At 42.9% G+C, this 24416-nt stretch overlaps 1 protein-coding gene across 2 annotated transcripts in view; it reads right to left on the bottom strand.

Moving 5' to 3' along the window:
- The window catches only part of inpp5a (inositol polyphosphate-5-phosphatase A), a 174041-nt gene that overhangs the window by 62090 nt on the left and 87535 nt on the right, over positions 1-24416 (bottom strand). For both annotated transcript variants that reach the window (XM_085800826.1, XM_085800825.1), the window contains exons 5-6: positions 8345-8408; positions 5231-5334 (exon numbers count right to left, since the gene is read on the bottom strand). In XM_085800826.1, coding sequence (XP_085656952.1) covers positions 5231-5334; positions 8345-8408 — 168 coding nt within the window. The remainder of the gene's footprint in view (positions 1-5230; positions 5335-8344; positions 8409-24416) is intronic.

Below are 24416 nucleotides of genomic sequence, written 5' to 3'. Positions count from 1 at the left end.
ATCAAAGTGCAGCACAAGACGAGTGTCCCTCTCTACTGGTTGACATGATGACATCATGATTTGGTTGCTGCAGCTGATATTGCAGCAGAGATGATGACACAGATGCTGTCCAGCCCCATTTAATCTCCTGCTGAAACATCATCATCGCCCCCCCCCCCCCATACATACACATACACACAAAAAAAAGATGTATTTAGCCAATTTGCTTTTTAAATATGCTATTCTGAATAGAGGATGTAGCAGGATGGGATGGATAGTGAGCTGTAATCATATCATATATCATGTTTGGTGGCTATAAAGAGTCAGTGAGCGGCGACGGGGGCGGGGGGGCGGAGTCAAAGGACGACGGTAAAAGGTCACACGGGGCTCAGGTTGACTTTGGCTGACCTTCCACAGGTCAGCGATGGCGTCTCCGTCCGTGACAGTGATGAACGGCTGCTACACAGTGTGGGTCACATCCAAGGGTGTGGGCCAATACATATACGGGGCTGACCACAACAAACACACACACACACACACAAACACCCTTGTAATGCTATCTTTGTGAGGACACTCATTGACATAATGTTTCCCTAGCCCCTTACCCTAACCTTAACCATCCAAACCAAATGCCTAACCTTAACCATTACTCTTGACCTAATATAAACCTAATTATAAGCTAAAGTCTTAACCCTCAAACAGTGAGGACCAGCCAAAATGTCCTCACTTCCCAAAAATGTCCTCACTATGTTGGTTAAAAACTTCCGGTCCTCACAATGTAGTAAGTACAAGAACACACACACACACACACACACACACACACACACACACACAAACACACACGTGCACGCCAAAGATGAGAGACATGAGCCAGAGTAAAAAAAGAAAAAATGAGAAAAAATCAAGGAGACTAGGAACCATCAGATTCACTTGAAAACTGCAACCACTACATAAAACTCCCCAATTGTGACCAATGGAAACGCTTCTATAAAATGTCAGAAGTGACAGTCTGGACACACACACACACACACACACACCTCTTCCCCTCACCATTTCCCGGTCCATCCCGTTTTGATTCTTTGACCTTTCTTATATTTCAGCTCAAAGTCCGACCCCCATAAATAATATTATGGCTGGGTGATGTTTGGTGGGGGTGATAGAAGAGTGCAGGACCATGAGGGGGCGAGGGGGGCGAGGGGGGGGCCGGGGGTGTGAGGAGAGGGGTTACACAAAAGCCCTGTGACAGAAATGCACTGTGAGTAATAAGTAATACACACAAACGCTGATTGATTTGAGCCCTGGTAGACAGTCACATTTATCTTTATTCCATCATCCAGAGGGGGGGCGAGGGGGCGGCGGAGGGGGGTATCAAATAAGAGAGGGCCTCACATAGAGTTTATATAACTGGACAGCAGACGTGTGTGTGTGCGCTGTAACACAAACACAAGGGCACTCTCTTTCATCGTCCTCACTGCCAGATTGCAGTAAACACGACGTGAAGAGTTCTGAAATTCACCTGCTGAGAGGCTGAGGCAGAACGACCTCAAGCGGGAAGAAAACACCAGGAAACAGGAGTTGTGATGTAAACTGAGGAGGATGTTTCTGATCCTTGTGTTCACTAAAAAAAAATGAGTGAAGAAAGCCTTCATTTGGCTTTCATTTCAACATTATCTCCACGTTTATGAGCCGCTGGGCCGTCCTCATGGATCACAACCTGTCACTGACAACAGCATCATGTGTCGCAGGTGTCTTGTCTGGTGATAAATGCAGAGAGCATTTTACAGGCAATGCCAGTTTAAATGACTTCATCTGCCTGACGTCCGCGTCGCACCTATGAATCACATGCCGGGGGCTTAAATCAAAGGGGAAAAATGTGAAGGAAGTTAACTTTCATCAGGGGGCAGAACTTGAAAGTAATCACAGGCCCGTAGCGCGGCTTACTACAGAGGGCACTAAAAGGCTATGAAAAGTCAATGCTTTTATGGACACGCTCATGGTGCCAAACAACAAATAGAAACTCATACGGATGTTGATCTACAGCCTGTCGCCTATTTTCCTCCTTTCTCTTTTTTCTACGGCTGTGTAAAACAATCAATAGCAAGGGCACATTAAGGTCTGGGTCGTATACTTAATTTATATAAGGCAATGACAAATCCTTATGATGCAATGGTTTTTTGGAGGCATGTATTACCGCGCCAAACAAATAAATATATTAATGTCCGACCGGGGAGATGGAGAGATTGACGGAACAACAGGAAATGACAAGCCGCCCAAATCCATCATGGCGACCTTTCAAAAGAAATGCGCCCACAATTTTGTCCACTTCAGTTCTTATTCAGCATTTCAATTAATGTCCCCGCTTCACTCCCCTTCACTAACAGCTATAACTCACCGCGGGATTACGGGAAGTAATCTCATCTGTTGTTTTGCATACGGAGGGGTTGTCGCTTAAATCAGAATCAAAACCAGGAGAAGAGAAAGGCCGCGAGCACAAAGTGAGAATCTGAAGTGATTTCAACTGAGTTTGGACACTTTGAAATCTGCATGAGTCTGATTTAGCTTCATTGCAAACTGAGATTTTCAACACGTTTTACTATAAAAGATGTGTGTCGATTAATTTTCTATTCATTTTTGGAGGAAGATCAAGAGCTGAAAGATGATCAATTTATGAATAATTCATCTCTTCCGATCAGAAATTATTAATCTGAGCCAAAATTCAAGTAATTTAAAAATTTGAAGAAAAAAATTTAAAAATAGTTTCTTAAATTTTGAACTGTTTTTCTCAGTTTATATATATAAAATAATAAATCAAAACACATTCATCAAAAATTTAAATAATAGTTAGTTGCAGCTTTAAGAATGTCACACCATGACCACTCAAGTTCTCTGAAATGTTTCTGTTTTGAACACACACACACACACCACACACCACACACACACACACACACACACACACACACCACACACACACACACACACACACACACACACACCAAGTGTCCTGCCCACCACCATGATGTCATCAGCATCTCACTCATTGTCACTTTATTAATGGGGGACAGTAAAGATAAGACACAAGCAGGGAAACACACCATCCATCTGAGCTGTCTGCTGTCACTCTGATCTTCCTGGATTACTTTCAAACACTTGTTTTATTTTTTATTTGCACTTGAATGGAGTCATATCATGAGCACAGTAAATAAGATACCTGCCCCGCCCCCTCCCCACATGCTGCGTTAACTTAAACCTTTTAGTTCACGTATAGCGGGACCCCGGAAACCTCCCAGATATAGGCGGGCACTAGACTGGAGCACCTGGTTCTGGACTCTTGTGCTGCGTCCCGTCTGGTCCAAGATCCCTGTGTAATAGGATTCCTCAAAGCTGCAGATGGATGGCAAATCTAGGCAGTTTCATCTACTAAAAGAGGGCATAAATCACCAGCGGAGGAAGCAGAGACGAGGCAGGGGTTATCACCAGTCTGCCTCCCTCATGAGAGCTTTGCATTAAAGCATTAGTGAAATTAATTCATCTTTCATAAGAGGTTTGAGCAGTATCTGTGATCTATGATAACAACCAATTTCTCACTACGGAGGGGAGTATCAGGAGGAGGGAGGGAGACAGGAGAGGAAAAAAAAAATACTCGGCGACCCTGATAGACTACACAAATCTGCTCTTTTTAAATGGGCTAACATTATCTGGAGTGCTGCTCTCTGGAGCATCATCCCAGATTCATACCCCAGCCGGGAAAGAAGCATAAATCACCAGGCAAAACTTTTCTCATCTGCACCCCCACCCCCCCTCCAACACACACACACACACACCTCCTTTCTCTCTACATCACTCCCTTCATCCATTTCACAGCCACACTGTGCCAGGTTTGTTTTGTGGTTTTCTTTGCTTGTCCTGTTAAACGCAGAACAATGCTGCGCTGTAATCATTTTAAATGGCTTTGCGCCTCAAACGGCGTAATTAGTTTTAGATCATCTCTGGAATGGGAAAATGAGGGGAAAAAAAACAGAGACGTGAGGCTTTATGTTTGTGTGTATGTCTAGGGTGGCTCAGGGTGGGCAGAGAGGAGGTGGTGGTGGTGGTGTGTGTGTGGTGGGGGGGGATCCTGCAGTGTGTGAAAGAGACGGAAATTGGGGGGAAGTGTGTGAAGGGGCCGTATCCATCTGTTTTGCATATATTTGCTGTGGGGGGGCGGCCGTCGGAGCATGGTTGACAGATGAGTGGGGAGTGCGGGGATGACACACGGGCGGTCGTGCTCTTTATTACTATATCAGCACTGCTATGCTCAGCGCTCAGCTCAGCTCAGCCCCCCCACCCCACACACACACACACACACACACACCCTCTCTCCTCAAACCCCCCCGATGGTACACACCGCACCAAAAAACTATAGGAAAGTGAAACACAGCACAGTGAGCAGACACAGCGAGGACTTCCTCTGGTTTACCGTCCCGTTTGATTTGTTTTCAAATCAGCCGAATGTAGGCGGAAATCAAATGGGATGGTAAACCAGGAGCAGAACTAACACTAACACTGAACTGGACGGTTACGCAACAGAGGAACGACACTTTCCATGAATCAGTGAAAAGTTGGTAAAAAAGGAAATCTTTTGTTATGGATGAATTATTTTTTTCCCTGTTAAAAGTTGATCCTAAATACCATCACTTTGTGGAAAAAAGATTATTGGAACCATATCTATCTATCTATCTATCTATCTATCTATCTATCTATCTATCTATCTATCTATCTATCTATCTATCTATCTATCTATCTATCTATCTATCTATCTATCTATCTATCTATCTATCTATCCATCCATCCATCCATCCATCCATCCATCCATCCATCCATCCATCCATCCATCTTATCTTAACACTGAATTGGTAGGAATTTACTGTAAATGTGTCATTTGTATTGTAAAAAAATGATTAAAATGAACTTAAAAATTTGGTATAGATGACAATGAATTACTTAAATATTTCAAACACTTCCCCCGGGGGATTAATAACTGGTCCTATATTACGTAAGAGATTAGTAATGTAATTATATTTTGACTATATTTGATTTCACACATTCATAGTGTTGTGAAATGTATTGATGCATAATAACCGTGATAATCGTAATACCATGATTATTTCTCTGACAATAGAAAATCTATAATCATGACATCCCTAGTGGAGACGGATCCAGCTGTCGGTCAACAACAGGAAGCTGTCACAGCATCACCAGCATCACAACCCACCTCAGGGAAGTAGTCCTGGGGAAACTTCTCCTTCTCCAGTGACGGTGTGCTTTCTAGTGTCTCCGAGCAGGTTTCCTTTCCCACCACCTTCTTGAATTTCTTGGCTGAAGGGCAGAAGAAGAGACAGAGGGAGGGGGGAGGGGGGAGGGGACAGGAAGACACTTTGCTGTTATAAACATAGCAGGTTAATTTCTGGAGACCCCATGTGTGGTTGAGAATCTCCATCAGAGCCACCTGCAGCCTTCCTCAGACAAACTGCCCCACCTGCTGGTCACAATGTGGAACATCCACATCCAGCTGAACCCTCCTGTTGTCCTGCTGGGTCAAACTGACCCAATCTGTTCCCTTCTTCCATCCTTCCTTCTTTCCTTCCTTTCTCCCTTCCTTCTTTCCACAATCCTTTTCCTCTCCCTTCCTCCTTTGATCCAATTGACCTGATCTGTTTCCTCCCTCCATCTTTCTTTCCTTCCTTTTTCCCTTCCTTCTTTCGTCCCTTCTTTCCCTTCTTCCTTCCTTCTCCTTCCTTCCTTGAATGAATCTGTTCCCTCCCTTCATCTTTCTTTCCTTCCCTTTTCACTCCCCTCCTTCCTTCTTTCCCTTCGTCCTTACTTCTTCCTTCCTTTTTGACTCAATCTGTTCCCTCTCTCCTTCTATCTTTCCTTCCTTTTTCCCTTCCTTCTTTCCTCCCTTCCCTTTGTCCTTACTTCTTCCTTCCTTTTTGACCCAATCTGTTCCCTCTCACCTTCTATCTTTCCTTCCTTTATTCCTCCCATCTTTCCCTTTGTCCTTCCTTCCTTCCCTTCCTTCTTTCCCTTCGTCCTTCCTTCCCTGACCCAGGAGGACAACAGGAGGGTTTTAAAGAGGGGGGGAGTGGGAAAGGTCACAACGTGGGGAACATTTAAAATACAGATACAGATACAGATACGTCTCTCTCTTTTTTTTATCTCAGAGGAAGACTGCTGCGGTGTGTGAACACACACCCCAGTCGATCAAGAACATACACAGAGCTGAGTTCAGACTGAGGTAACTGTGTTGGGTGAAAGACAGGGCAGCAGACGTGTGTGTGAGGACACTGCGTTTGTTAGGTAGTTAGTTTATTGTCCCTTTGTAATGTCAGATACATGTGTTCAGATTAAACTAAGAACATGATCATATAATAACAAGGTTAGCATTTGAATTGTGGCTGTCTAAGGCCAGAGTGTGTTGTATGTTGTACTGCAGTGTTTTTCAACCTTGGGGTCGGGACACCACGTGGGGTCACCTGAAATGGCCTAACTGCTTAAAAAAAATTCTGATAGAAATATTTTTTTTAACTAATCATTACTCTTTTCAAAATTATGTTTAAAAACATCACACACAATCTTAAACAACTATATTCGATACTTCCACTTTCTCGAATATGAATTAGGAAATACTATGGAATAGTGCACTGTCCAAACGGGTGTAGTTGGTTTAGTTTTCTAAAGGGTTGGTGACCTGATGTGAGTTCATGTTCTATTGAACATTTCACCACAAAACTTGTCGACATACGTCCTGGGAGGAAAAGCAGGTGTATCTAATAATAATAATAATGACACCACGACATGCTCTCTGTCATGGTTTACACAGACACTTGACGTGGTTTCTACAGGTTTCACCAACTCAAATTTAAGACCTTTTTAAGACCATTGTGGATGAAATTTAAGACTAATATTATATCATAACAAGTAAAAAATGTACAAAAGAAATGCAGAGTCAGCTCTACATGGGCATAAGAAAAGAGGTAACACTTGACAGGTGGGTGCATAGCACATTCATATGACCTTTCATACTGTAATGTGTTTGTAATGCATCACAATGGCTTCATAAGGCATGACTCAGTATTCATATCTGGTTACATTACTATGGAATAACAAACTGAGATTTTTTTTCAAAATAAAAGTCCCCTAATCGCACCTTCAGCATTCTACTGTAATGGTTCACGACAGCTTTTAACATTGGTTGTAAGCCTATATCAACTAGACTGCATTGCATTTCAGAATTGGCACCCTGGAAGGGAAGTTGGAAGTTCAGTTTTTATGATTATTTCATAAATACCATGCATGTTATTTTGTATGTCACTTTACAATACAGTCAGTGAAGGCTCCATAAGGGCTACATAGGAGTTATTTGTAAATCTTTTATGAATGTTACTTTGCATGTCACTTTACTATCCAGGTGGTGAAGGATTCATAATTACCACTAGTTTCCAGGCGTAAATAGGGGACTTTTATTTTGAAAGAAATTCCCAGTTTATTATTCCATAGCAATGTAACCCGGTGTACTGAGTCATGTCTTAGAAGCTGTCATGAATGCATTAAGAACACATTATTAAATACACCCACCCATCAAGTAAAGTGTTACCGAAAAGGGTGACCTGTCTAAAATGATTTTAGACTTGAACTTCAATGAATTTAAGACCTTTTAAGGCCTAAAATTTTGATTTTCAATTTTTTTTTTACTCTTTCTAGGCTTTTAGGACCCCGCAGAAACCCTGCTTGAACAGAACAGAGCCACTGCTGGTTCTGTCTGTGACACCTGTGCTCTCCTCACTGTACCAGGTCCAAACGTCGTCTGTGAAAAAAGCCCTGTTAAGCAAAGCTGCCCTGCTGTGTGGGGTAGTTTATGTCATTCTGATTTTAAATCAAATCTTGTGTGTACAAGGGGAGTGGTCTTCTCCCCCCCCCCCGACCCCCCTGCCTTCGCCCTGTCCTTCACTGGGGTAACTGGTGCTAATGCTGACTTGGGTCTAATAGGAAGCGAGGTGCCTCCACATCTATATCCCTTCTTTAATTAGCCCAGCGGCGAGCCCCCGGGGCCCTCTGACACCGCAGGCTGATGAGACCGCTGTAACTGTCCAATAACCCGCCACACACCATTACTGTAGGCCCGAAATCTTATGAATTAAATCCTAATATTAATAAGCATTACCATTCTGTCGCTTCCCCCCTTTACATTATCCTCAAAGCCAATCTTAGCTGGCTGCTTTTGATGGAAGTGGGAATAGCCTGCAAAATGGTTGTGTGTGATATACAGGGGTGGGATGAGGGGGGCAAAGAGGTGATGATGTATCAGAGGAGGTGGGTGGGCACTCACCTTTGAAATCAAACTGGTGGACGTTTTTCAAAGACTCGTGGATAAAGTAGAAACTTCCCAGAGCCTGCAAGAAGAAAAAAAAAGAAGGAATGAGTGATTCTGTATTTTAAGACTTTCATTTTCTGACCGGATCTGGATTCAGTCCAGATTTATCAAATCCTTTCACAGATGAAGATTTTCCACATGAAGCAAAGGGGGGGTTAAAACAATTCCCAGTCTCCAACCTGTTCAGGAGTGACTCTCATTGTCTCCCTGCTCATAACCTTCTGTGTACAAAGGAGCTGATGTGAGAAAGCGCCACTAATAAACTGGGCTGAGAGTAAAGAGCCCCGACTCTTTACCACACTCCACAGCTCACTTCCCACAGCTCGGCTCTCAATGGGACGCCGCAAACACTACACACCATCAACTACACAACAACAGGTGCAATGTGCTCTCAGTACAGTACACTCATACACCCTATTCTCCGGCTAAGAGTCTTCTAATGTGGCGAGTCAACAATTTGAGCTTTCAAAGGACACATTCAGATGGACTTTTGAATGAGCAGAGATCGACTTCAATAGGCTTAAAATCTTAATTTTCCCTCTGAACAATCAAGAAACTTTCCCAGTCGCTGGACAAGCCAATCAAAGTCTGTGGGAAGAAGTAAGAGTTGTGCAGAGAGGGGATTTGATGCGGTTCACAGTCCACTACACTGCTTTCTGTTGCCCTCTTTACATTTAGGGCAAATGGAGGCAAAGCTCAAGCTCAATCCTCTGTGTCTTTGAGATAGCAGACCTTTTGGCTCAGGATAATTCCGAGTCTCCTTTTCCCCCCCGTCCTAAAAGAAAGGCAGAGGGTGGCGAGGAACTTTCACTATGAAGACGGCAGCCACCAAATTAAAACATAAGTGAGTAGAGTGAGAAAACACGGCGAAAGACAAAGAGTGGGATAGAAACGCAAAAGACGGAGCGAGAAGGAAGCAGATCAGACGGCTCAGGTAGAACAGGTGGAAGGGACCAGGGTTTAGTGTTTTCCTATGGAGGCTCAGGATAATTCAGAGTAACCCACCCCCTCAAGGAAAGGCAGAGGGTGGCGAGGAACTTTCACTATGAAGACGGCAGCCACCAAATTAAAATATATTGTGAGCAGAGTGAGAAAACACGGTGAAAGACAAAGAGTGGGATAGAAACGTATGTCTTGTATGTCTTGTATCTTGGCTTGTAACTCGACGGCATTGAAAATGAGGGTAACCTCAATGTCTCTCGAGAATACTGTAAATAGGTGTAAAAAGGTTAAATAATTTTTTTTTTAAAAACGCAAAAGACGGAGTGAGAAGGAAGCAGATCAGACGGCTCAGGTAGAACAGTGTTTTCCTATGGAGGCTCAGGATAATTCTGAGTCTCCTTCCCCGACCCCCCCCACCTCAAAGAAAGGCAGAGGGTGGCGAGGAACTTTCACTATGAAGACAGCAGCCACCAAATTAAAATACGTATAAGTGAGTAGAGTGAAAAAACACGGTGAAAGAGAAAGAGTGGGATAGAAACACAAAAGACGGAGCGAGAAGGAAGCAGATCAGACAGCTCAGGTACAGTAGAACAGGTGGAAGGGACCAGGGTTTAGTGTTTTCCTGTGTTTTCCTATGGAGGGGGGGGGGGGGTGAGGTGGTGGCGGTGGGGGGTGGACACGCTCGGAGAGAGTTTGGGCCCCGGCCCCGGCCTCTGAATTATTTATGAGCGGCCGGCGCATCTTGAGATTAAACATTTGCTGATTTGTCAAAAGCACAAACATGAGGTCCTGCCCATCTCCTTGACATATAAGTTCAGCCGACGGAAAAAAACACTGTCGCACATTTAATTGATGAGAACAGGCGGCTGGTGACCAGAACCTCCGCCATGCCCCCCCCTCTTCCCCTCTCCTCTCCCTTCCCCTCCGTCATCCCTTCTCCTGCTCTGATGGAGGACAGAGAAAAAGAGGTGTGTGTGAGGGAAGGGAAGGGGGGGGGGGCATATGAGAGGGGTGTCGGGCTACCGCGGCGACTCAAGGTCACAGCTTCCCATTGCGAGAGGACAGGCTTCCAGGAAGCCCCCCCCCCCCTTCCTTTACATTTATTTGTGCTCACTTGTCTTTATGTTCTCTTTCACCTTAAAGTGCCGACAACAGACTTGGAGACAGAGATGGATAGGAAACAGGGCGACGGAGGAAAAACTCTGCTATTTGTCAAAACGCTGCCACTATGCTAACTGCTGCTGTTTGTGTAAATATTTCAGTGGGTTAGTGAAATAAAAATGACCGTGTTGAAATATGACACGTGGAGGGAAAATTATGTGGAAGGGGGGAGAAAAAAAAAGAAGAAAAAGAAGATATACTCTCTTTCTACTACAAATTAAATTGCAGTGCTGTGTTATCTCTGCAGAGAAGCCCCAGCACACCTGCTGCTTCATCAACAGAAAATGAATAGACAAACACTTCAGTTATTGATTAATGGTTTCAGCAGTCAAATATTCATTGATCTGAGGTTGTTCAGATTGTCTCTGTTTTACAGTTTTGTACTCTTTTGGTTTTTGTTTGGCATTTTCGGACTTTTATCAACTCAAGTGATCAATCACTTTATTAAAACACACTCAAATGATGAGTGGGAGGACGGCTGAATAATGATGCTCTGCGCAAAATCAAAAACATATAAACAAGTGATGGATTGAAGCCACTGTGCGGTCCGGCGGTGGGAGCTGATCCCTCCATACGCCCTCCATGCTGCACGCTACTAAAAATAAAATTAATATGACATCAAACAAATCGGCATGAATCAATTTTCAAATAAATGATAAACAACTATGCTTTAAGTGGCTATCCGTGTAATCGCAAAAATCTACTTAACCCTCAACCCTAATAAATATTTATTTGACATGGGGGTTCAGAGCCTCGCAGCTGCTCCGCTCCCTCTCCTCTGCCTCCCTCCCTGTACTCTTCATGAAGAAGCTATTATATTAGCAGGGTGCAATTAATCCATTTGTCTCCTTCCATGACAGGCTCAAAATATTCATTAGGGCCGGACTGCGCTGACAGGCCATGCTTATCTTTTACCAGTAGCTTTACAATGGCCTGTGTCAAACGTATGTTTGTCACGTCCCTCTTTATTGATTAGCTGCCAGATTCACTTGAAATAATTAAAAGTATATTTTACATATTTATAAACCCCACTGCCACGGCGGCTACTTAATTTTCCATTAGTAAAATGCAGTCTATTAAGTGCACCATGAGGGCCATGGGGGGGAGGTAAAGGGGGAAATGAGTAATCACCATAATTGTAGACAGAAAGACAATAACTGCACCATAAAAGCCTGGGTTTTATGACTCGTTCTGGCAATGTTATCTCTTATCACGAGTCATATTGGGTATACTGCTCTCAGATAAGGGCACAATGACACAACAGCAACTGCTTTCCATGTGTATGTGTGTGTGTGTGTGTGTGTGTGTGTGTGTGTGGGGTTGACATTTCCAAACCCCCTGCAGATATGGGCTGAACAAGCCCCAATAGACTTGCTTGGTGGAAAATAGAGACTTGAGAGCTGCAGTACATAGCCTGCATACTTTGCGGCCGCTGAATGCTTTATCAATACCGAGGGCTGCAAGAATTAGTTCTGGCCGACGAGGAGAAGCAGGAATTCCGTGACCTCTGAATAGATTTTCTGCGTATAATGTGAAAAATGAGCCATAAAGCAAACATAAAAGTAATAATTTTTCTTCAAGGTCTCACCTCTAAACTGTGCAGAGGGAGAGTGGCCAGTCCCAGGAGGGCTGACACATACTCCAGTGTCATCCCAGTGTCACTGTACAACTTCAGAGGGTAATGTTCTGCTGTCCCCAGACACTAGCAAAGTGCTGGATTATGGCTTTCTGGAGCACAGCGATGAGAACATGTGTCTGATGAGTGCTTTAATGGGAAAAGATGTCCTAAAGGTAAACCCAACATGTTCCTGTTGGGTTTAATCAGGGTGCCATGTGTTTCAGCTGTGTTTAGCTTGTAAACTGTGTTCATCATTACACGTTATTAGGTTTTGTCAGTAGTGTGCATTGTGCAGCACCTACCCATTTTACCCACAGCTGTAACATCAATTTTTAATCTTTGTTTTTTTTGGGGTTTTGGTCTGTAAAATAAAGTTAAGCCTAAAGTTGGTTATAATCTCTCATCGCTCAGTGCATGTGTGTGTATTAGGGCTGAATTTATTAGTTTTTGTCAATTAATCAATTAGTCAAATCAATAGATCAATAGAAAACAAGGTATCAACAATTTCAAGACTGATTTTTTTAAAAATTAATATTATTTTTGTTTAAAGAAAAAGGGCAAAAAGCTCTCTCTTCAGTGTGAACATCTGTCGGTTTTCTACAGAATTTGAAACTCTCCCTTTTCGGAGCATTGATTTGCCAAAAAAACAACAAAAAAACAATAAACATGTCAAGGAAGTATAATCCTGGAGTCTGGGATGATGTGGTGGTGAATTTTATAACTATTTTATGACATTTCATATACCAAAGTATCAACAAATGAAATTTAATAAGTTAACTTATTTAGATAAAATTAAACATTTAAAATGTAAAATTGATGAAATTGACTTATCTGATAAGTTTGGCTAACTTGTTTGTTTACAACCTGCCTGAGAGTCTTCATGTTGGGTGTGTTGGAGACCGACAACTTGGTGGGTGAAGTCTTTTTTTTTTTTTAGCGCAGATAAGTGGGATGGTCAAAGCTACAAACATTACACTCAAGTTGTCGTTAATTATCCATGAACAGCAGTTCTTTTTAAAGTGAGCCTTGCACTGTAATCACACAGAGACGTTTCCCCTCTGGTTCTACAGCAGAGACTAAATGGGCTGTTTTCCCAGTTTATATCTCATTGCTCAGAAATCCCCTGGAGTCCCCTCATCTGTCAAATCACAGGTGATGCCGCACACTTCCACATAAACCTGACCTCAGACACATCACCGCAAAAAAACAACTCACAATTGTCCACACACACACACACACACACAGTCTTATTGGAAAGGTCAATCTGATGTGCTGTCTGTCATGAAGAAATGGTGTTGTGATGTATCAGAAACACATGCTCCGTCCTGACAGCTTAGAGCAGGAGGCAGAGAGACTAATAGCTACATAACATCCTCATTAGTCACTTAATATCTGCATTCATACATGGCCAAACTCTAAACATACTCTAAATCAAAGTGTGAAGGGTGAATCCTTTCGGCACACAATGGAGCGGCTCACCGTGCGCTCTGACGACAGCTGCTGAATGCAAGAATCCGCGTATCTATTTCGAGATCGGCCCTCTGCGTCCCAGCGAGGGGGGGGGGGTCCATTCATATGCAGGATCCGGGGGCTAAAAGAGCACCTTCACAGGAGCCTCTCTGCACAAATCTCCAATACTGCACAAACAGCCTGTTTGTCATCCCCGGCAAAGGAAAACACCCCAGCACAAAAGTGAGCGGCATCAATAGAGATGGCTTGCTTTTTTCAGCCAAGAGATGGAGAAGCCTTAGTATTTTCTACCCCTCCTGAGTCCACTGCCCACCCCCGCGGGCTGCCATATGTGTTTGCCAAGGCCCTCTCTCCCAGTGCCATTGATTGAGTATTCAGAGTATTGAGCCACAGTGTCTATTATTCATCGGCTGCCTGGAAGGCCTGACTGGATACACAGACAAAACTCTCATTAAAACTTCCTCTGTCACTTCCTGTGATTTGAAAGTGGCCTGTGTGTCGGAGCCATCCGTCACGTCCTGAAGGAGCTCTTGTCTCTGGGGTGTATGTTTCTGTGTGTGTTGAGGTGGGGGTGTAGGTAAGGTCGGGACAGAGGGACAGAATTAGACTCTTCGAGGATATAAGGAAACATGTTCACATAAATGTTCTTAACGGGATATTTCAACATTTTGGCAAATTCTCCTATTGCCACAATCCAGTGGTTCCCAGTATTTCCACCTTTCCCTCATCAAACTCAAAACAACCACAATCCAACAGCTCCAAAACGCTCTGGTGGACAAGTTGTGACCTGCTATGAGAAAATAATGGAATGTTATGAGACAGAGTTGTTTTCAAGGAAAATGTATAGCCGGAACTACTTTCCAGACACGGCTGCTGGGCGGAGTGATTTCAAAAGCAAGTAGTTCCGAGTATTTGCTTCATGTGTCGTAATGTTACATAAATATACATTATTATTCATTATGGGTGAATGTGCAGGTCACAACATGTTGTTGGATTGTGTATTTAGTTTGATGAGGGAAACGTGGAAATACAGTGCGCCTCTGTTGCGTTAGCCGAGCAGCTCACGTCTCTGCCCCGCCGATCTAAAAACAGCTTCCACCAATATTTAAAGGTGATGAACCTAAGACTATAGGGATTATGGCAATAGGAGAATTTACCAAAATGTTGAAAAATCCCTTTAATCATATCCTACTGATGAAGATTTACATTAAACTGACTCTCCCTGGTGCTCCTCCATGTGGCCCTGGGGGGCCCTCAGCAGCAAACCTCACAGGAAAATTGGTTTACATGGCAAAGCAGGACTAGTATTGATCTCTGGCAATTAATACAGGAGGAGCAGATCCTCCATTTGCTTTCAGTGACAGGCCACCTGAACCTCATTGTGACTGGTGGCGTGTCTGTGGACAGATGAGGCCTTCCACACTGACATAACTGCTTCTCTAATGATTACGATACCTGCAAGATGTGCAAGACAAGTTAGATAAAATGAAAAATAAAAACGAACAAACTGAAATGACTGAAGCAAAATGAAACGTGTGGGGATCACCAGAGGTAACCGAGAGCGTCTGCATGGTCATCCATCAAAACAACATTTCACCCTGGACCAGAAACGTCAAGCTGCCTGTGGTCTCCGCAACATTACATGTCAGTCCATCTAATGTTTTCTGAGACATTCCAAATGGACAGATCAACCTCCATTGTCTTTCCTGGATCCATAATAGGAAACCACTGTATTTGCTACATTTCCCCAAAGCCGTGCTGCATCCATTCACTTATGCTCCATTTCAAGTAAACCCCCCCTCCATCCCATCGCTGTATGGATCATTTATGATGCCGTATTTTATTTAGCTTTACCGAGTGTTTCCGGACTTCCACTTCATTATTCTAAAATCTCCCAGAATGCAGAGCGACATGCGCTCATGATTGATCTCAAAACCACTGATTTTATTTTCTTTTGAGGAAAATATTATGGATGGGTCTAAACAAGGCATAATTGGCCAAACCCACGGCAGCGCCTGACCTGCCAACAATCCAGACCTACTCCCAAGGTTGGCTGCCTCCCTGGGAAATATTGTGCATTAATTTCATTTAGTCTCCCCTCCAACATTCAATGGTAGAAGTTAATTAAATTGCTTGTCCATTGTGTTCATCCACTTACAAAGTTAATGATATTGTGCCTGAGAATTAAAGAGCGTTTTATAAAGCGCACAGGATGGGAGCTGGCAGGCACTACATTGCCCAGTTGAACCCTGTCAGTCGGCGGGCTTCTGAATCCCCTAATTAGCGGTGAAATGGATGCTTCCATCTGCCAATTTCCTGCCACGCTCATCAGTCGTGCAGTCGCTCCCCTAACCTGCCCGGCAGAGGGGTCTAAAGCAATAAAACCATCACGGCAATGACATTCAACAACAAAAAAAATAAATAAATTAAAGTGAATACGCGTATACATGATATGACTCAGACTTTAAAAGAGCTTCGCTATAATGCCGGGGGCTTTCTTTTCGCTGTAGACCACATCATTGGCTCCTTCGGCATAATTCAGATGGAAGACTTTGATAACTTTGTTAAAGATATTCCGCGCACACAGTAATAGCACCTCGTTTCTGTTTTCAGACGGGGCGGTTTACAGAAACGGCTTCAGACAAAGCAGAGAAAGAACGCACACTTTGTTGTATAATCGGGTAAACAAAAGGTACATCACTCCAGACCTAATTAAAGAATAACAATCTAAACTCAGCTCAATGCATGGTTTCTATAAAGTGCACAATTTCAATTAAGGTAGCAGTGGCCCATTCTGAGAGAATGATTAATGCTCATATATATTTCAGCTGTGTATTTACTAATACCATGTTGCTGCCCCAGCAGTTTTTAACGAGGACATAAAACCTGAGGATCAAAGTAAATGGGATTACACCTGTGGGGCTTGTGCTGCTGTTGACCTCTTAATGAGGCTGGGCAAAACGCTGCTTTGCATCTCAGAACACTCTGTATGAATTAATGGTTCAAATAAATGAAATGGAGGCACAGTGACAGCATTTGGTTTGGAACTTCACACACTTCCACCTTCCATCACACGACCTGCAGGCTCAAAACGTGGAGAGCAAATCATACCAGATCAGTGAGTTTTACATTTTGACTGGGCCCGTATCAGATTGATGTTGAGTGTTTGTGAACTTATATAAATAACATGCGAAAGCCATTAGCTTAAAGCAGATATCAGTGGCACGGCCATTTCGGCTAATGCTGTGTTCAAGGCAGGCTTTTGAAACCGTAAGTTACAGCTTCAATTCACAACGACGACTTGGTAGCGTTCCAGGTAACCCGTAGCTCGTGTTTTTACCGTCCTGTTGTCTGTGAAAGTTCCCTATAACGGCCACTCGTAACTTCCGACCCGTGAAGTCATACCAGTTCGATCTGGTACGAGTTCACGGGAAGGAAAAACACAAAGTACGAGTTTCCTTGAACGCACCATGAGTTAGCAGCCCCCGCCCTTGTCAGGCATCAATTGGTCCTCGTGCTACGTCACCACATTCACGCGCATCCCTTGGCTGCACACACAGCCCTTCATGCCGTTCTCTCCCCTCATTGGATAACACTTGTATCCCACAAGGAAAATTTTCTCCTCGGGTTACAGCAGAGCAGAGTGACGGAGAGACTCGTGTTTAGGCTGAAATACTTCATGTAAGTGATTGCTGACGGAAAATAGGACTATTTAGGACTTATATTAACAAAAACATTCCACTGATATCTGCTTTAAGGTAAAAGAAAACTTCCATTCAGATTCCATTCAGTTTCAGTGGAGCAATGTTGTTGCTCACCCTTTTTATCAGCGCATCAAAGTTTATGGGCTTTGATATAATTTGGACAATTCTGTACCAATATTGGACAGGCTGGATTAAAAAGCCCAACAGTAGTTTGCCCATGCCTGCTAAAGTCAGTGGTGATAATGGTTAGTCAGATCAGATCAGATCAGATCAGATCAGTTTGGTGTTTATTCTGTCAATAAACTATCAAGGTAACAAAACTCTAAAAACTGAATCTTAAAGACGTACATCCCAGGTGATGTTGTCATCTTGTAGTAATGGACAGCCTAAATGAGCAACTTGTGCAGAGTTATGAGTGTCAGGCAGTAAAACCTGCTGGTGATGGATCACTTAACAGCCACTGCTCACAGTCTGTTGACATGTGTGTAGTTTGTTTCCCCATGTATGAGGTTATCACTGGTGTTAATGCAAGCAGAACAGTCATTATTAAGTTGCCTTTCTATTTCTACAGCTACTGCTGAAAAAGAGAGAGTGCAGGAGTTTCTTCTCAGTCACCTTTAGCTCCATGTAAGCACAGTACTAAATCACCTGGCTGGCTGGCTTTGACTTCTGATCTTGACCACAATCTTTTATCAGAGTCTTCAACCCCAGTCACATTCTGAATTGAAACCACAGTTTGAAGGGCCCCACTGGTCAGACACCCATTCACTGTTTTAAAGGTCCAGTGTGTAATAATTGGCAAGGTTTATTGGCAAAATCTGATTATACTACCCATTAATATATATTTTTATAAGTGTCTAATCGCTATAAAATAAATTTGTTTGGTTTTCGTAACTGTGTCGCCATCTTGCGCCGCCATGTTTGTACGACAACCCGAACGGAAAATCCAGCCAGTCAGAGAAGTTTTGTGAGTGTGAGCGTTCATAAATAGACCAAAGAAGAAGAAGGAGAAAATAAAGAAGAAGGAGTAGGAAACAGCAGACATATTGTAAAATCGCTCCATGCTCCTGAAATACTCCCAGTCGTTGTGGTAAACATTTTTTTTGTCCTCTGAGGCCACCGTCACTTCGCCGATGGGAGGAGTGAATGCGAGCGAGCGAGTGCTGCGATCTAGAATCTGAACGATAGATGTCACGGTTTTTACACACTGGACCTTTAACCTGTCAGGCTAACACACAGTACCATACTGATCATTTGTCAGTTAATATAAAGTATATTTTTTCAAAACCCAAACAATCTAATATTTGACATGACTAGTGTATGATGCTTATGTGGAAACACATCATAAGGGCAGTGAAGTGAGTATTGTTTTTGTCTATTTAAACCTTCCACATCTGATATGAGATGTGAACAAATACCAAAAAGGCCCAGACAAAGCTTTTACAAGCTGTTGCTAATCCTACCTCATCTACTTTTTAATGCCTAAACATGTCATCTGAACCTTGTATGCATATGTGTATATACGTATGTATGCATGTATTATCTCCAGAACTGAAGAGTCTTTTAACCTAATTAGAGAGCAATGTCAAAGACGACCATTGTGTCTCATGCGCTGGTGAATTGCTGTCAACTACAGCACTTAACAAAGCAAGCAGAGCACCTTTAAGGTCACTCAGGCTCAGGATTTACACACAGCTTTGCTGACATGGTTCTCTAATTTCATAATAAAGCTCAGGAAAACAGGATGTGATACCCATTCAGTCACAAACAGTGAGGGACAATATGTGGGACAATTATAGCTCTGCAGGGAGGTCTGACCTTGTCTGTCCCTTCTAACAAGGTCAGCAACTGAACCCTTTGGGGTTGGACATGAAAAATATCTTTCCTCTTTTTCCACAGGAAAAGAATCTTTGAAAGTAATCTTCAAATACACCATTGATCCTGGAGTGTGGGCTTTCTTTAAAGAGCTACGCTGGCTCTGCTTGACACGATCATTGCTTTAAAAGGGGATATGAGGATGATGAATATTTACCTCATTAGATTGTCCCTAAAGATGAAAAATCAAAGTTTGAACAATTGAGGTATCCATTAGTAATTAAAGTGACATTACCTCCTCTGTGTTTTCTCGCCGCTGCTTAGTTGCCAGAGCCATTATTCAATTGTATCGGATGCTGGGGGATAAAATGCCTTTAATATACTTATGCTCATTAATGTAAATCATATTTGGCTATGGATGTCCAATAATCAAAAAGAATATTTCAGCTGGTAATTCCCTGTCTGCAGGAGTATTCCCATTAGGGGAAGAGGCTCATGCAAATGACAGGTCTTTGAGCTCATTGATTTTTTTCCATTTCTGCATTTTGGAGAGGCTGCTAATGTTGTCATGGACTGTTCATCAATCTATATTATTATCTGATTTAATATTGCGCCTATTCATGTGGCCTCATTTGTGAAAGAACTGATTGAATTAGGATCAAGCAGGCTGTAGGGAAAATGGAAGCAATATAATATTATCTGATCACTGTGGTCGAATGAAGACTGTAAAGAAGTTTGAAAAGTTTTTTTTTTTCATATATTGACTGAATGCACAACTTGTTTACCAGCCTTTAATGAAAGCTTTTGTTTTTATTATTTCTAACATGGATGGAGCACATGTGCGCAAAGACCCATCAACATCAATGAGCTGTGACACGAGCAACTTTCTATGTCAAATAACTTGTATTGAGCAACTCCACTGTCCCTAAGGACGCTGATGGCCATCAGAGCAGTGATGTCAGCTGGAAAAGTAATCAGCCAGCCTCTGTCCCTGTCCCATGCTGCCTGTGGCCAGCACATGTGGCCTTGTAGTGACAAAGTGGCATCCTTGGCTGCCCAATGAGATACAGCTCTATTGCAGAGTGCCGTAATGAAAAATATTAGTTTGCTGCATCTTAGTGGCATTACTTTGTCACATGTGAGAATAATTTATCAGGAAGGTCTCCATTTCTCTGTATCAAGAGCCCTTCCTCCTCCCTTACTACAAACACAACTCTTCCCAAATGAAGGCAACATCGTCTAGATCATGAACCATCTCGTAAAACATGTAGAAAATATGACAGCTTCCTACGGCACAACCAGACAATCGATGGCGGTCTGCTGCTCCGGCCTGCAGAGCCCCGCGGGGAGGAACTGCCCCCGAAGATCAGGACGGGAAGTGAAGTCGCCCCGTCGGAGGGGGGAACGCTGAGTTTTTTCGAGGTTACACTCAGAAAAATCAAAAAATTTTCCCCCTCGATGTATAAAAAAAATAAGCAGCTTTCTGTCTGTGTGCTGTCTGGGTATGAGCAGAGGCGTTCTTGGAACACAACAGTGACCACAGGACCGTGAAGCTTTAGAGGAGTCTGCAAAAACACGCACAGCGGCTCGTCTCAGGCTAAGACGCCCGTCCGGTGGCTCTTTGTGGCCTTCTTTGTCTTTATGTAAAAACCGATGCTCGCCAATGATGTGTTATGTAAAAGTCCCAGAGGCTTGATTTAAATGGTTGGATATCCTCCATGCTAGCTTAGTTATACTCCAGTGCATCGCCCCTGAGAGCACATGGACGCTGCATGAAAAGCAAATGTAAATGCAGCCTCAGCTTCTTAGATAACAAGAAATTATGTCATGGGTTTTTTCCCTCTTATTGTATTATTATAATAATAAATAAAAAAAGAGCGAACAACGGAGGACTTTTCTTACGCAGATGTTTCTTTTTATCCGTTCAAATCGCAGCATCCGGCCTTTTCCAGTGGCCCCTCTTAAAAGCCAGCTTTAAGATGTTGAGTGAGCAGAGGTCCTGGTGCCAGGGGCAAGAGTGGCAGCAAACCCACGTCTGCTCTCCTGTAAATATATCACACCCTCAGAAATGTGGGAAGAAAAGAGGATTTGGAGGGGCCCATGCAGGTCTGCAACAAGTCTCCTGGGCCCGCCTCTTTTCAGAGCTTGACAGATGACCAGGTGGCACCGGACCGCGTGTCATTGAGTCATGTGTGAGCAGAGGAGAATACACAATGTACAGTACATCTGTTACATCTGAGAGCAAATCAAACTCAACGCTATAGACATAACTGGGCTGTGCACAAGTAACAATATCTGCAGCAGAGCTCGTCTGGTTTCACCTCCCACCGCTCAATCTTTCTGAGGTGAGATGCAGTTGAAATGGTTTATTATATCAACGGTGGCTCTATGGTTAATTGGGAAGTCCTTTTTTAGAAAGCTGGATTTATATATGGAGTAAATGTTTTGAAGAGGGGCAGTGACATTACAGCTGCATCTCAATAAAGTAGAATATGATGGAGGTCAGCAGTCTTGTCCATGACAGTGTGGCAGGTTTAGGAAACCTTTGCAGGTGTTTGGAGTACATTAGCTATTAGAGTGTGGCACCATTAAGTTACAATAGTGAAGTTTTTCACTATACTCAGTTTTTTTTAATTTATTTTTTTAGATTTGGGGTTTTCGTTGAATGTAAGCTGCAATCATTACAATCAAAAGAAATAAAGACATGAGCTATTTCAGTCTGTGTGTAATGAATTTATATAATATATGATTTCGCTATTTGAATTGAACTACTGAAATACATGAACTTTTCCATGATATTCTCATTTACTGAGATGTAATTCATGCATTAATGTGTAAATGGTGTACATTTTTGTATTTACTGTTACTTTTGTTACCACGAAATATGAACAAGCTGAAGGAACACATCCATCTCATATCGAGATTAACCGTTTGCAGTGCAGCTAAAATATAGTTGGTGCCAGTTAGCCAGCATGACACTAATTAAAGGTCCAGTGTGTAATAATTTGCAAAATCTGAATATGAATATATTTGAATTAGTGTACAATCGCTATAAAATAAAATTTGTTTGGTTCTTGTAGCCTTATCATTCTTCTTTTATATATACATATAGCAAGGGTCTTGCTTTAGAGAGTGTCACCATCTTGCGCCGCCATGTTTGTACAGCAGCCTGAAGGGAAAATCCAGTCAGCCAGAGAGCACGTTGCGCAAGTATCGCATTCATAAATAAACCAATGAAGAAGAAGGTAGAAGAAAAGAAGAAGGAGGAGGAAACAGAAGACACATCGTAAAAGGTTTAGATCTTCACCTCATCGCTCCATGCTCCTGAAATACTCCCAGTCGTGGTAAACAGGATTTTTTGTCCTCGGAGGCCACCGTCACTTTGCTGACGGGAGGAGTGAGTGTGAACGAGTGAGCGCTGCAAACTAGAATCTGAACGCTGAATGTCACGGTTTCTCCCCATTTTACACACTGGACCTTTGATGTATTCTCACATTCAAATAAATACGTGAAAAAAGGTTTTTATTTTGTTTTATTTTGAAAATCACATATTCTAGCTGTATTAATAGAAGTTCCTGCTCAGAAACAGTTCAACCCTGATTTGTCCCTTCTGTGGAAGCTCTAAAACAGGTTTTGTTTTCTTAAGATCTATCTGATAAATCTTGCTACATGTATGCTAACTCAACGGCCCTGCTAGCAGAAGCTCTCTCTGGCTAATTGTTTCTTAAATCAGTCACATTTCCAGAGTTTGACTTGTTCTAACAGGAAACGCACAGGTGGAAGTCAGGATGTTAACGAGGTCCACATCCATGCAATTAGCCACAGTGCAGCAGTGTGCCATCAGTGTGATTAGCTACACCTGTGTCTGACAAAGCCAAAACATCCAAATGCAGTTTAGTGTCGGGCTACATGTCTACCCACATGTCTACCCCGGTCATGTGAGAAACCCTGCTGCAGATCCTCCATCAGCTGTTTGGGGCTCCAGATGTTCCACTCCATCAGCCCCCCGTTTGATCCCGGCGTAGATAAACAATTAGCCGTACATTTCTTTAAGCTCTCCTCACAGATTGATACTTGTGAAGTCGTAAAGATACAGACACAATAAACAGACACAAGATGATTCAGGTCTGTGCAGCTCAGCGTTCACAAAAAAAAAAAAAAAGGAAAAAGAACTTCCATTTCCAGTAGGCCACAGGATTCTTTGAAAAGTGCCTTTTTCTTTTCAGAAATGCAATTAGGCTGTTAAAATTAAGAGCTTGAATTTAACTGAAAGAGCATAACATCCAATCTAATTAGAGGGCTCTTTAATGAGTTGGTAATTAGCTACAGCATGGTGCACACAGGGTGCCATTGTGGTTTGAACTTGTGCAGGGACCCTGCTGACTGGAGCACCCTTTGTGTTAGATTGGTTCCCACTTGGGAAGCATTACTCTCTGAAATATGGTTATGTTTTACTTTATACCTTTATAAGACACCGCTTGGATATATGCTCAGGGTCAGGCAGAGGTTCGTACTGCTCATCCGGTTTGCTGGTGGAACTTGAGAGAAAAAACAGCAAAGTTTCAAGTGTTACAGGAGGTGAAAGGTTTGTGCGGAGCTCTGAATCCGGTTAAGTCTAAAATTAATTCTTATGAAGAGCAAATCCATCTCATGCTTTCAAGCTGCTGTCAGGACGGCAAACGGAACACGCGACATAAAACAAGGGGGGAACAAACGCGGGTGACATCGGGGTGAATGAGTGTAGTCCATAAATGGGCCTATATATTTGCTTGGTCAATCATAGCAGATGCATTTCAGTGTGTGCATGAAACATGGACAATACATAATAAGCTATTGAAAACTCCGCCCCTCCGACAAACACACAGCAAGTTTCATCAGGCGACGCTCCGACGGTCCCGTAGCCGCACGTTGCTTTCACTTTGCCAGCACCGCCCCTCATCTGCTGGGGCCCGTCTACCTCTGACCTCCAGAACCTCACGGCAACTACATTAATTTTCCTTACAAAAATCAATCAGCCGAGGAATGGGAGAAGGAGGGAAGGCCCCGGTTATTACACAGGGCAGGACACACCCTTTGACTGGGAGTGTATGGCTGTTTTTATAGGTAATAGTTTAACAGGGGGTGGCGGCTAGGGGACAAAGGGATTGCTCATTTCCCCTGACCCCGGAGATGACTCATTCCAAATAAACTTACATGTGCCCCTTTTAATATCATTAGAAAATGAGGCCTTAAGACAATTTTGAGGTTATTTGATGTGAATTTGTTCTCTGTTAATCACAAGTTGGGGAAGCATATGAGACTAATTTGTTTGAAAAGA

The sequence above is a fragment of the Trachurus japonicus genome, chromosome 15, assembly GCF_045865225.1.
Source record: "Trachurus japonicus isolate A0001 chromosome 15, Traja_1.0".
NCBI classification, from domain to species: Eukaryota; Metazoa; Chordata; class Actinopteri; order Carangiformes; family Carangidae; genus Trachurus; species Trachurus japonicus.
This window is presented reverse-complemented; position numbering and strand designations above follow the sequence as displayed.